The sequence below is a fragment of the Brachypodium distachyon genome, chromosome 4, assembly GCF_000005505.3.
Source record: "Brachypodium distachyon strain Bd21 chromosome 4, Brachypodium_distachyon_v3.0, whole genome shotgun sequence".
NCBI classification, from domain to species: domain Eukaryota; kingdom Viridiplantae; phylum Streptophyta; class Magnoliopsida; order Poales; family Poaceae; genus Brachypodium; species Brachypodium distachyon.
In genome coordinates this window covers 905294-919333 of record NC_016134.3, presented here as the reverse complement: position 1 = coordinate 919333, position 14040 = coordinate 905294, and the positions used below count along the sequence as shown (strand labels likewise).

The 14040-nt window shown below is 41.9% G+C and overlaps 2 protein-coding genes across 5 annotated transcripts; both read right to left on the bottom strand.

Moving 5' to 3' along the window:
- Positions 1-450: 450 nt before the first annotated feature.
- Positions 451-2534, bottom strand: LOC100835169 (AB hydrolase superfamily protein YfhM). 2 transcript variants are annotated; one of them, XM_024462880.1, is made up of 5 exons: positions 2282-2534; positions 1958-2190; positions 1515-1679; positions 1134-1369; positions 451-910 (listed from the first exon to the last, which is right to left on the bottom strand). In XM_024462880.1, exons 1-5 carry the CDS (start codon positions 2352-2354, stop codon positions 664-666), a joined length of 954 nt encoding a protein of 317 aa, XP_024318648.1. In that variant the 5' UTR covers positions 2355-2534; the 3' UTR covers positions 451-663. The 2 variants fall into 2 exon arrangements, with proteins under 2 accessions (XP_024318648.1, XP_003579120.1); XM_003579072.4 differs by having other exon boundaries at positions 1958-2181; positions 2282-2531.
- Positions 2535-3426: 892 nt separating this feature from the next.
- On the bottom strand, positions 3427-13533 carry LOC100827818 (serine/threonine-protein phosphatase BSL2 homolog). Of its 3 annotated transcripts, XM_003577203.4 has the most exons (21): positions 12778-13527; positions 12079-12139; positions 11658-11736; positions 11485-11564; positions 11300-11394; positions 11112-11211; positions 10047-10116; positions 8793-8894; positions 8619-8700; positions 8052-8231; positions 6969-7236; positions 6609-6852; positions 6244-6414; positions 5753-5991; positions 5373-5457; positions 5170-5268; positions 4881-5080; positions 4708-4783; positions 4489-4624; positions 4264-4400; positions 3882-4176 (listed from the first exon to the last, which is right to left on the bottom strand). In XM_003577203.4, the coding sequence occupies exons 1-21, from the start codon at positions 13151-13153 to the stop codon at positions 4090-4092; spliced, it is 2967 nt and encodes a 988-aa protein (XP_003577251.1). In that variant the 5' UTR covers positions 13154-13527; the 3' UTR covers positions 3882-4089. The 3 variants fall into 3 exon arrangements, 2 of the variants coding, with proteins under 2 accessions (XP_024318647.1, XP_003577251.1); XM_024462879.1 differs by having other exon boundaries at positions 3427-4176; positions 11300-11564; positions 12778-13529; XR_002966029.1 differs by lacking the exons at positions 3882-4176; positions 4264-4400 and having other exon boundaries at positions 4573-4624; positions 4708-4778; positions 12778-13533.
- Positions 13534-14040: the final 507 nt, after the last annotated feature.

The window sequence follows — 14040 nt, the reverse complement described above, 5'->3', positions numbered from 1 at the left end:
TTATGAACTTATGCGTGCGGTTTCTAAGTTCGTGGATTAAACATGTAGTAGGATCTTTAAATGTCCAGGTTAGCATATTGATTAGCCTATTCTACATCTTGTGTCTGAGCTCTGAATTATCAACTTCTTACATCCTGCTTGTTTGTGGAGCATGTAATATTGAAATCAGTTTTTTTTTACACATTTAATCATGCATATGTTGATATAAAAACTAAAGGTTATGATGATGCCTACTGTAAAATTATGTTCTTGGCAATGCACATATTCTGGTCCATTTATTCTTCTTGCGACGAAATCTATAACTTCTCAGTGTGTCAAAGAGGTAATACCTATTTTGCCTTACTAGGTTTGACTCACCTGTCTCCATCACCAATTTACCATGCTATGCACCATTTTGTAGTTTGTACATCAAGAATCAAGGGTTCCTGCTTCATCTGCTGCATCCAACCATTGTACAAAATCATCTTTGTAATATACTGACAGAATCAGTAAGAAAATTTTACTCTTATTGTACAAAACCATTGTACAAGAATCGACCATTTTTCCTTTTACTGGCAGAATTGGTACGAAAATATTACTCTTATTGTACAAAATCGATTTCTTGATATACCAAGTACAGTCGGCGATCTTGCTTGATCAGTATACCAGATACTTTTTACTATCTCATAGATGTTTCTTAATGAAGTGTATCATGAGCTGATTAACAAGATCAGGGAATTGCTCTTGAACAAAGTGGGATCCTTCTGGGATGTAAGTGATATCATGGTCTGGGGCAACTTCTTTCAGCTTCTCACTGGACATGTAGTCTTCCATTCCTGGAAACTTGAGGATGTAGTCTTTCTGACCAATGATCACAAACATTGGCATCTCAAACCTTGGATTGGCGCATTCTGGTTTTGCCGCATTGGTCCTATGAAAATATCAATCAATACCACTTTGTTAATTAATAGTACCATTTATCCTTATGTTTGTAGAAGTCTGACGTCACAACGTTATATTTATATATATATGATGCTATAAATATAATAATAAAAATAAAACAAAATCATCATTATCAAAGAATGTGAGACTATAGTTTGTCATATTTTGTACCTAGCTAGCTGTTGTCATATAAAATTTTCATCCTAGCTCACCTATATGGAATTTGGAGGGCAGTGATGAAACCTTTCTTCTCATACAAATGGGTGTAGATCGAGAGGTCTTCTTCAGTGAACCACCAAGGCAGTGGTGTCGACTCATCTACAAGGTCCATGATCTCCAGGCCTTGCTCGGCGACGGGGATTTCGGCTTTGGAGAAGAGGATGTAAATTGTGCGCATGATCCTCCTCACATCATACCTGCCAAAGCTTGCTTCTGCTCTCCCAGGCTCCTAATTAATCAGGCAACAAAGGAATCCCAGTGTTTCATTACAAGAACTGATTATGACTCGGTGTCAAGGCAAGATGTTGCTGTAATTTACTGCACAGAAAAGCAAAAGGCATAAAAACTTGATCAAGGAAGAGTTTGATGTTTACCTTCCATCTGGATTTGTAGAATCCCTCGGGAAGTCCAGTGGTGAGACGAAGGCTTCCCACAAGAGGAGGTACACCGAGGGTCACAACACCAGATACACGACTTGGATGGCAGAGAGCAAGGTCAAAGGCTGGTTTGACTCCGAAATCCTTTGCCACGAGGAATACCTTCATTTCACCCATGAAATCATTGATTGGTCAGGACATTTTCAAATGGTTCACATAATTTGTTTGGTATGATCAGTATAATAATCGTAAGCTATACTTAGATATTTGCAAATTGGGATCTGCACCAGCTTACATGTGTATCTCTCATGCTGATGATCCACAAAGATATGGTACTCTCTCCGTTCCATATTAATTGACGCGGATTTAGTACAAACTTCGTGCCAAATTATTATGGAACAGAGGGAGTATATTTTTCCTTTCCCTCGATATGTACTTACCTTGGAAATGGACAGGGAATCAAGAATTTCCAGGAGATCATTCATCAAGCCCTCCCATGATGCTTTTGCCAAGTCAATGGGCGGATCAGAGAGGCCGTAGCCAGGGAGATCTGGTGCAATACAACAGAACCCGGCAGCTGCTGCTGCCACCATCTGGTGCCTCCAGGAGTACCACACTTCAGGAAAGCCATGGACAAAGAGCAGTGTCGTCTTCCCTATTTCACCTGAAACAACTAACAAAGAAATCAAGCAAGCTGTGTGTTCTTACAGAAAAGCAAGAGACGCAAAGATGTCTATTGAGTTTGTGGTAATTAAGATTCTGACCTTTTCCAGTGCGAGCTATGTGTAGCTTGAGGCCTCTGATGGACAGGTAAGAGTGCTCTATCTCCTGACTCATCTCTGTCTTCTCCAATGCAAACTCGATAGGTTTGCTTAGCTTGTTAGGAATTCTTTGGTTATACTGTACTACCTAATTTGCTTGATGATGTACTTTATTTCCTTAACTAAAAAGATGCTCAGCATCTCCGCTTGATGAGCCATGAGTTCATAAAACTTGTATTGTAGCGGTTTGGTGAGCTGCTCTGGTACAAAATTGAGCTTATATTTATACTTCATGATCAGGTATCCAAGGGCGTCTCCTAATTTAAAAAAGGGCCGAGAACCAAGCATGACTTGGGGGTTAGCCAGTGAGATATGTTGTCAGCTCAACGAAGTTCGATTCTCAAATGTGACACGCTTTGTAATAATTATATATCTATATGTTAGACCACAGCTCTCGCCGTTTAACTTCAAAAATATATATGAAAAGAGCTCCTTTTACATTATCCTCCCAGAATGTATAACGGCTCCATTTTCTTTGATGTAAGGTTATAGATTAACTGGTACTCATTAATACCCTCTCCGATCCATAAAACGGACAAATGGAGCACCACTTAAGAAAAAATGGACTATTAGAAAAAAGAAAGGGCGAAATCATAATCTGCGCCTGGACTCACATTTGGTAAGTCTAAACATCCCTTGTCCAGTACTCCGTTTGGGCTGAACAGAGTTAAGGTACTGTAAAAGAGCTCATTTGCCTTCAAAATACCATGACATTGGTGCCTTTATAAAAAAATAATTGAAAACAAGTCTAAAAGAACATACTGATAACAAGCTGTACAACGGAAAGAAAGAAGGATTCGTTATACACTTGGCGTACATTCTTTGCGAGGTGTATTTCCTGCAAATTAGTTGGTACGGCAGTTAGTAGCATCAAGTGCCGGGAAAAAAAAAATACTACCTCCGTCCAACAAAAAATGTCTTAAGTTTGTCAAAATTTGGATGTATTTAGACATGACTTAGTGTACAGTGCATAGATGCTAATCAAAGTTGAAACATAGTACTATTCACTTGTCCCTTATGCTATAAAACACCAAATAGAACAAGGCATAAGTGAATAAACCAAATAGTATCGAGTACTATCATTGACATGGCACGGCATGATATATGGAATTGCACAGAAGTAAAATAGATCCCCAATTATGTTCACCACCAAAAACTTTAAACACAGAAAAAAAAATGGCATTGTACACAAGCACCGGAGACGGAAATTACAGCGGGAGGGAGGTGTGATAAGACGGCGCTATTATACAAGAGCTGAGAGACACTGAGAGACAGGCCCCGCATTAAAAAAGTTTACTACGCCTTTGGCCACTCCATACTTTGCAATTTGAGAACAAGAAAAAAAATCTAGACACAGGGAAAGAATACCTAGGACAATACACTATCCCCTTCTGCCCAACCAATCTGCTGACAAAACACATACACCCACTCCGCCTATCTGCAGCCATCTGAGTTTATATACAGGTGAAGACTAGCAGGCAGGACCTATCTATGAGCCAATGATCGGCTCCTCTACTTCTCATGTTTAGGGAAAAGAATTTGGAGAGCGCTGTCCATGGTGACCGGCAAAACTTCTGTCTTTGTCTTTAGACCGCTAACTTTGCGCTCTGCAAACAATTCCCTGTTGCCATTGTTGCGGGATAGCATGTCACTTGGGCAAAGATATCTGCATGTCCGCAGAATGGATAAATATAAGCCAGGACCCGCTGACGGAGACTTAGAACAGATTGCTTCGGCATACGGCGAAGCTGCTATATCCACGCGAGAGCGCCTCGGTCATTGTTGGCTGCTTGAGGGCGGCCCCTGGTCGGAGTTGGTGGCCTGTTGGCGTTCAGTTCCTGATTTGGACACAAAATGGAGTCAGAAGCAGGCAGACAGTACGACCCCATGGAAAAACACCAGTATCTTCTGATAAATCAGTTTACCTGCATCCATGTGTCCTCGGTATGGTCTGGAGAGGTCTCAGGTGATGTAATGGCAGGTGGCAAGGGATGAATGAGTTTTGGGACAACCACAAGATCCCTTCCCAGAACTAAGATTGCACCTGCGTTGTTTGCGGTACCTGTGCATATAAATTATCTTCAGCAACAGGGCCAATCCAACTGCAATAGATGATTGGAATGAAGTATGCGAGAATAATATGTTAATACCGCAGTAGTTTGTTGCCGAGAACAGAGTGATCAAGTGGCCCTGAGCGAAACGCTCAAAGCCATCCATCACACACTCATGTGCTCGCACAATCAGCTGCAGGTCATTGTTGTTGCAGAACTCCATAACACGGTCAGGCTGTGGTACCACAGGTTAGTTTCCATAAAGTAGAAGAACCAACTGGGAGAACAAGAGCTAAACAGAACACAGATTACACATACCCCGTAGGTCACAAGACCTGGGCCCCGAGCATTTGGTCTGAGCCCTTCAACACTGTCATTCTCAGTTGGATCTGACCTTTAAGCATAAAAAGTAAATCATGAAAATGAGTAAAATAAGTGAGGATCTTCCAATAATAGTGTGATAATAAAAAAAGAGGTGTTAAAATGCTGACCAGAGAAGATCCATTAGAACAACTGAGCCTGCTTCCATGGTAATTGGTCTTTGAAGATTTTCGATTTGTTCAATGTGGTTAATGGACCGACCAATACCACCATGCATGCAGATTATTTTTTTCTCTATTAGGGCAGCCAAAGGAAGCCAGTTAAATAACCTATTCACGCGGTGCCAGGTCCAGATTCCATCTCGCTCACCCTAATTTTTAGCAAAGAACAGTGATTTGAGCACAACATACATATCTAGCCACATACAGGGATGCAATATAAAGAAGATGAATTTGTTACCATTCGCTCTATGCACTCTATTCGGAAACCAAACAGAGCATTGATATCTGCCGCCTCATGATTGCCTCGAATCAAATGTACGTTATTAGGATACTCAACCTGAATTGTACAGTGGGGTTAGCATTACAACTTTTAATAAAAACTGCCTGACAAAAGTGAAATAGCCCTGTTCCAAGGTAAGCTCACAGTTTGGTAGTTACTACCTTCAGTGCAAGGAGAAGAGTGATAGTTTCCAAGCTATGTTGACCACGATCCACGTAATCTCCCAGGAAAAGATAATCAATGTAACTGAAATTTCAAAAAGGTAGATACGAGATGTGAGTGCTAGCTTCAAATGTCTCCCCGAAAGAAGCACCAAGCAGATTTTCATATTCAAGGCTTCATGAACAAATCAAGATATTAGGGAAATATATTAATAAATAATAAACTAAACATTAAGTGCTCCAGCAGTGCTGTGATGAAGAAGTGTTCTAGTAGGTTCAGGCTTTCAGCATTCAACAAGATACCAACAAATCCACACAACTGGAAAGAATAAAATACTGAATTACAGTCAAAGTAATTAAAAAATCGAAAAGATACTCACGCAATATCTCCTGCTGTTGATGGAGCGCCATACTCATCGAATAATCGCATTAAGTCACCAAACTGGCCATGCAAATCACCAAATATCTTGATGGGAGCTTTAAGCCGTATGACACTTGGTTCACTTGAAAATATTCTTTCAGCACTATCACATAGATCTGCAATCTCATTACAGTCCAAGAAGAATTGTCTTCGCACAGGAGGCTTCCAACCACGAGGTTTCAGCAGAGATGCAATCACCTGGTTAATTTGACCCAAAAAATATTACTATGTGAGTACCTAAAAATAAAGTAGAAAAAAATTTGCTCTGAAAAATATAATGGCCATCGTGAGTTCCATCTATATCCCAGCAGACTGCCTTGTTATCTCACACACGAAAAAGAGAGAATGTACCATTTAACCTTTTATGATACAGATTCTTCAAATTTACAATAAAGATTTCTAGCGTATCTAATTTTTCACAGATAACTCTGTTTATGCAAAGTAGAATACCTTTTTGGGCACACTATTAATAGACATCTGCCTATCCAGTAATTTTCTAGCCGCATTTGCATTATCAGGAGTGCCATAGATGACCCTTCTTCCTTCATTTTCAAACTGATCAATTGAGAGCTGCCTAACCATGCCACCTAAGGCACCTCCTGTTTCTGCTGCTACCACAACCTACATGACAAAAGAAAAAACATCAAGCATGCCAAGAAACAACTTGGCCTAAGCTGTACAGGATAAAGCCTCTAAGATGAAATGTTATCGTCTGTCATATAAGGGAACAATCTATGGAAAAGAGAATAAACAATCAGAAGATTTAGAATTAATAAACCACGGAGAATTCAAAAATTGCCAAAATTTCTGCTCACTGCTCTATGGTGTAACCGAACGCCAGGAGGTGGTGTTGAATTGTTCAAAAGAGCAGCATCTGGTTTGATGAGGCTTAAATTTTGCTTCCCACTTGGCATGGCACCTGGAGACTGCTCTCTGTCAGGTGAATGTTCCATTTCTCCATTAACTTGCCTAGCCTTTAGAGCGGCTAAAGTAGCACTGATTGCCTCAGCCTCAGCAGCAGATGCTTCAACCAGATAATCAACGCCTTTGTTCGATCTCCTACGCAAAGATAAGTTTAGAACACACATATCAGAATGTGGTAGCTTACACTTAATACTAACAAAACATGTAAAGAAACAACGTTAGCACAAGTTTAGGACGGAAATGATGCCAACCTCTGTCCCTGGATCACAGCATTCTCAGGGCTGATATCAGTATACACGTCCCCATTAACAGGAGGAGCAACTGGGGTTCCAAGAACCACAGCTCCATCAGGAGTTGTTCCGGCTGCCGTTTGCCCTGTCTGTTCATTGTTGTAAGCAAATCTGCCAGGTGTTCCTCCAGCTTGCATGTTAGCGGCTGCAGCTGCTGCATGGTTAGCTGCACTTGTTGTTTCAGCAGCAGCAAGATCTTCAGCAACAAGGAGATCATCCAGCAGCACACCTGTGGTAGCAATTGCATATGAAATTTGGCATCAATAAAAAAAACCCAGCAAACCTACATTTTCTGAGTTTGAAGGAAATGTGAACAAAGAAAATTGTTGCAGCTACTCCCCAAGTGTAGACTTAGACTGGCCAGGGAGAAAACCTCCTTTTCGAAAGAGAAAAGGCGGCTACAAAATAAAACTAACAGAACTACAGAAGTAAAAAAACTGAGAACATAGATAAATTAAAAGATGGTTACACTGCACAGCAATTGAAATGCAGTGTGCAAGAAATAGCAATTATGTGTGATTGCTTCTTAGCAGAATTTGAAACCAATCTTGGACACAGCATCAAAAGTTTGCCTGCACCAGCTGCCAGTCAATGTTGCATACTTATTTTGTGAATAGCCCAATCATATGGGCTATGGCTGAATGGTTGTAATATCAAACTTCATGCACTGCCCCGATTTGACCACATGCAGTAAGTCACTGAGAGGAACAAACTAATTTTTTTTTTGCAGGTTATCTTCCATCCTATACTACATATTAGTATGAAATTTTGTAAACAAACAAATAATTTAGTAAAGCAAATGAGTGCAGTTGTAACTGACAAGCATCTCATGTATATCATTGACCATACTTCAGTTGACCTGGACAAGCTAGCAATGTTGCTCATCATAAACAGAACTAGTAAAGAGCATACATTCAACAAAACAAGAAAGGCAAATAGCATAAAGTTAAACTATGATTTGGCTTAGTGAACATTCAACAAAACAAGAAACAACCCTATTTTCCACCTGTCATGTGAGGAGTCTGAAGAAACTGAAATGCTTACCTCCCCGTAAGCCTCCATAAATAAATATCAAGTCACCAACTGCAGCAGCTGCATGCCTGCACCTTCGTGTAAGCTCTCCAGACGCTTCACCACCAGCTGCATCCGCACTATATCTTCCTGTCCTTGGAGTTGTAACTACTGATTTTGTGTCACACCAAACTCCAGCAGCAGTGTCCAATACTAAGAAAGAATAGCACAGCAGATAAGGATTCAAACATCCAAAGAAGTGGTCAAGGTTGAAATATAAATAGCACTCGAACAGAACATATATTTTCATAAAAAGGATTATATGAGCTGCACATAAGCAGTAAAAGCATGCATCTTTCGATGTCTAATCAATAGCAAAAATCAATCTTGGACACCGGAAAACAACAAAACGCCACTTTAGCCAACAGGGAAACAACATAATGTGCTTAGTAAAAGAAACTAAGGAAGGAATTCATTCTTAAATGACCCTTGTGCCAACTACCACTAAATAAACCGAAAGAATTTGGAAGTTCCATGAATTCACACCAAAAAATTACATAGACAAAACGATGGTGATTTTAAAGTTCTGAAAAATGGAACCTGCGACACTTGAGGAGTCTTCTACCATGCGACCACCTCCAAGAGCGCCTCCAGAGACATGAAGTCGTGCATTGACAAAAACCTAAACCAAAATAAAGTTACAACAATGGGATGAGATCAATCTAAATAGTGAATAAATAAATTAAATTGAGGGAGCAAAATTTGATAACTTACAGCTGCATGTTGATATCTGGGTGATGGTGAAACACCAGGGGCAATTGCCCACTCCCAGCGCCCATCCCTATGCTTTGCAAGACCGTACGCACTTGACAGGGGCTGATGATTTTAGCCAAAAAAATAAATAGCATATCATAAACTGATACAAGTATGATGGTGCACAATTGTACAAGACTATAGATGATACTCTTAATGAATAAGATACCAATGAGATACACTTACTTACTAAAATACTAATAGTATACTCTAAGTTTAGCATCTTATATATTCCTAACTACTAAGATACTCTTAACTAATGGGATATTATCCCTTATTTGATAGGCCAGCTGCTCCCTTATCCTTATGTCTAAAGACCATAAAATGAACGATTGGTTTCAGATTCAAGCCCTGTTTGGTTGGGTTCTGGCTTATTCAAAAGCAGTTGTGCGGTTGTCTGATATGGAAAGTTGCTGTTGTGGGAATGGTGCTGTTCTGAAGAAGGTTGTTTGGAGATCTGGTTATTAGAGCTGTGGCTCAATTGTCAGTGTGTGGGACTGTCAAAATGCGTCAAGAGTACCAAGAGCTTGTTTATATACAAATTTTACGTTAATCACCTCATTTAGTGTTTGATTTAGCCATAGATGGCCGGTCTTCGAGCTAATTGAATGTAAATGGAATAACAGCTGAATGCCAGAAATGACTGGTTTTCGAGCTAATTTTATCGAAATGACCCTTTTTGAGCCAATTAAACTGAAATGGCACGTAGAAGACCTAACTTCAAATATTCATTGCTCAGCATAAACCATCTCCCAGCTTAGTTTACATCCACCAGAAGGACTTTCTGGCCTGATTCAATCAAATATCTTTAAAGGGCATAATTTCACAAGTGAACTGGCTAAAATACTCATTCAGGCATCATTCAACCATGACCATGCGGTTTTGGCCACACTAGAAGATCGTGATGGACCCATTCACCCTATGCTGCAGAGAAGTAGATGCATGCAATGTAACAACACCAGAATGCGCCACTGTTGAATTTGTGCAACCATGCAGCTGACTATCATTTACACGGAAGATATACACGAGCCCTTGTTGTGACTTATGACAACTTTGAATCTAAAAACTGAGACCAGCTAAATGCATGCATATATTACTATGGAAGGTAATCATACATGGTCAAATAATTAAGTATGCCCAATTAGCAATTCACCAATTTTGCTACAGGCTCCTGCAGAACTTATTGTCACAACTCACGAGTAGTATGTAACTTACCACACTATTAGTATCCCTCCCACCACAAAGCAAAAGAAGGCCATCAGAACGAGCACTTGCAGTTGCATACCTGAGCAACATTAGCACAGAGTCTAAATCAATGGAAGGACATACAAACTAATAGGTCTTCAACTTTTGGCTTATCGGAAAATATAAGAATAACAGTGATCTGTGTATGACTAGGATTAGATACATTTCCTGAGACGAAAATAAAGCACTGCACTGCTAAACAAAATGTAAATGGCATGGGTGCCACAACAGGCTACTACATAAAATATAGCAAAAAAGGATAACACGGAACTCTTGAGAGCTTAGATTATACTCCCTCCATTTCACAAAGAATGGCACGCACGCATTTCAAGATTTTGCTTTGACCGACAATTAGAATAATGATTTGAGGCTTATGTGTTACAAAAATTATATCATTGGATTCGTATTTCAAAAACCTTTCCAACGATATAAAATTTGTAACATATAATCTACATACAATTGGTCTAATCATTGGTCAAAGTTCGACCTCGAAAAGCGTGGGCACCATTCTTTGTGAAATGGAGGGAGTATAATTAATGAAGGCAAGTTAGCATGAACCAAATATTAGCTCATTAATGTAATATAGCACAAAAGGATAACACAGAACTATTAAGAGCTTAGATTAAACTCCCTCCTTTTCTCAATACATGGCATATTAGGTTTCGTTAATACAAGGATTTGACCAAGAGTTACTTTGTTAATATGTGATTTTTATGGCATGGAATATTTACCGCTAGATTCAACTACAAAAGTACTTACTGATAATCTTGGTTTCATATCATATAAATCACATGTTAATGAAGAATGAAGTACAACTCTGGTCAAAGCCTGTCTTAACAAAACCTAATACGACATGTATTGAGAAAAAGAGGGAGTAAATAATTAGGGCAAGGTAGCATGCACCAAATGTTACCTAATTTATGTACACGTTAGCATTTGCCAATTAAATTAGCAAGATTTCAAGTCGACATCACCAAAAAAGCGTTTATGTCTCATAGATTTAACTACCCTTGAAAGGAAGAAGCTTTCACTTACATGCATGGCGGTGGTCCTTCACCTTCTGGTTCAAGTTTCCTCCATTCATATGGCTTTGCTGCGGTGTCAAGGGCCCAAACATCTGCCAGAGGACGCTTTCCTGAAATATGTATGTATTATTACTATTGGAAATAAATTAGGACAGAACAATCTGTAAGTAGTTACTATTCTAGGCTAGATGTTCCTACCATCATTTCCACCAATTGTCAACAAGAACCGCTGCCCAACCAAGGCCATCACATGGCCGTATCGTGGACCAGGACCAGGCCCTTGAACCACCACTCTACATAGAACATGTAGAACCCTCAGCATGGATAGTAACAAAAGTAAATCCTGAATACAGAATATCGAATCATAGTAGAGCGAAAAACACCTGTGCCATCGCGGTCGTTGTTGTGTAAGATCCAGAACATGAAGGTCCTCCGCAGATAAACCAGCTGGGCCTATACCACCCTGGGTTGCAGCAAACAATGAGTTTTCAGTAGCAGTGGCCTCACAAAAAATGATGCACCCACTAATATGAATCGAGAAACAAGTGTAAAGTACCTGAATGACCACCATAGTACCAACAGCAGTTGCCACATGGGCAGCTCTCGGTGAAGGAGGTTCACCAAGTGGAGTAAGCCTGATATGATAATGTTATGGCCAATGAGAACTAATAATTATACTGAGATAAACATCATTCTAACTAAAAAACTTAGTATAAAAGACATACTCCCTCCGTTCCAAAACACAACTCATATATATTTGTGCACTTAGACCAAGGCAGCTCTCGTTTCTAGTGCCTGACCACTCATATTGGATTAATAGTAAATGGATGTGAGTAGTTATTGGCTGGGTGCGGATTTCAAGAGAAAAATGAGGTGTGTTGTGGAACAAATGAGAAAAATCTATATGAGTTGTGTTTTGGAACGGTGGGAGTAGCATTCAAGAACCAAATAAAAAACCATCTCTAAAACAACTTTACCTGCTCCACTTATTCGATAACACATCGTAACAGTGAACATCCGCGGTGGCACCAGCAAGACCTGCAATCAAGGAGAATAAGCAAATCAATTTTACGTACGACCAGTTTCACATTTTTAAAGTAAAAGGATAAGGGAAACTGAGTTCCCACACCAGCTAAGGTCGCTCAACACCTCTAGGTATAGTTTTTGAGTAAGTCATTCATTTGATCCTTTGTCTAACAACGGTCTAGCTCCCCGATTTTACGCAGGAAACATGGAGGACATTTAATATCATATCAAGTTTAGCTTTTGAAGCAATTAATTCCCCCTACACGGTGATTGACTCGTCACCCAAATCAACACATTACTCCCTAAACCAGGCAAAAACCTAAAATTCCCACAGCATGGATTATATTAACCTAAACCAGCCAGACCGCCCAGCAAACAATACCCTGGATCACACCCCTAGGCGGGACACTGAGAGACTAATCGACGACAACGGGGTCTAGTTTTCCACAACCAAATACTCTCTCAAAATAGGGTTTTTCCCTCGTCACACCTCCAAAGCAAGATAAGCAACCAGACCATTCCCTAAGCTTCCAGTTCCCTTCATACTTTTGCTCTCAACTACAGCAGCTAGTAGAGAAAGCAAAGCATCAACCTATAGCATCCATCAAACCATGCGAACCAAGAGCAGGCCAGGGAGAAAGGGGGCTTACGGATCCCGGCGCTGCCAGCCGAGGAGGGCGGCGTGGCGGAGTTGCCCTCGAGAGCAGTAGCGCCACCGAAGAGGATCAGGCGCTGGCCTATGTACCCTGGCGAGCCTTCCTCCCCGACGGCCGGCACGGCGGTCAGCGTGTGCCCGCAGCGGCACCCAGGCCCGTCCTCCTTCTTGTCCATGGCGGCGTCCACCACCGTGTACCCCGGGGCAGGCCTCGGCCCCGCCGCCACCGCCGGAGCCGCGGACACGGCCGCCTCGGGCGGCGGCGAGACCGAGGGGGTCTCGCTCCCGGACCCTCCTCCAGACTGCGCCGCGGCGGCGGCGGCGTCCGAGTCGGAGTCCGATTCCGTCGCCATCCGCGCGTCCACGTCCATGGCTGTCCGCAAAGACCTAGGGTTTTCGCCGAAGCTCGAGAACTAACTACCCCCGCCTCCACGCGCTGACGGACGGAAGGAAGATGCTAGCAGCAGCACACTGGACTGGGGTGGGGAGACTTCACCGCTCGCCGGCGGCCTCCATCGCGCAAAACCCTAGGTCTGCCGGCCGCCCGCCGCCGGCCACGCGGGGACAAGGAGATGGGATCACGAGGAGCGGGGGAGGGAGGTGGTGGAGGCGAGCGAGCGAGGAGAGCGTGCGCGCGCGAGCGAGGGAGCCCCTGGGGATTTGGGAATTCGCGTGGGGCGGCGGAGTGGCGGAGGAGAGGCGGGCGGGGCCGGTGCGGGATTGCTCGGGAGCTCGGGGACTGGAGCCGAAGAGTGGAAAGCGGAGACAGAAGGAGACGGCGGCGGCGGAGAGAGAGACGTGCGAGTGGGAGGACTGCTGTGCTGGCTGGACTACTGCTGTAGCGCCATGTTGTGTGCGGGTCATTTTCGTATTTGTATTTCAAAATTGGGTTTTGGTTCTGATTTATTTCCAAAACCAGAACGATAATATACGGCTCAAACTTTTTCTGTGCTCTACCATGATATGTGTTCGATCTCTGCTTAAAAATGATGTGCGTTCGATCTCTACTTATATGTATGAAATTTGTATCGTTTCAATTCCACGATTAAATGGAGAACGACAAATCACTTGTAGCATTGATCGACTCGATGACCGGTGAGTAACTTAAATGCCAGATATGCGGATCTTCACTCCATCTTCCTATGTAGACACATATCAATTTGTTGTCGTGTACCTCACGTCATCCTAGACACAAATTTGCGAGGAATTGTGGGGAGGGGGAGGGTGTATCTCCTTGGGACCAAAGCGATATTTGTCT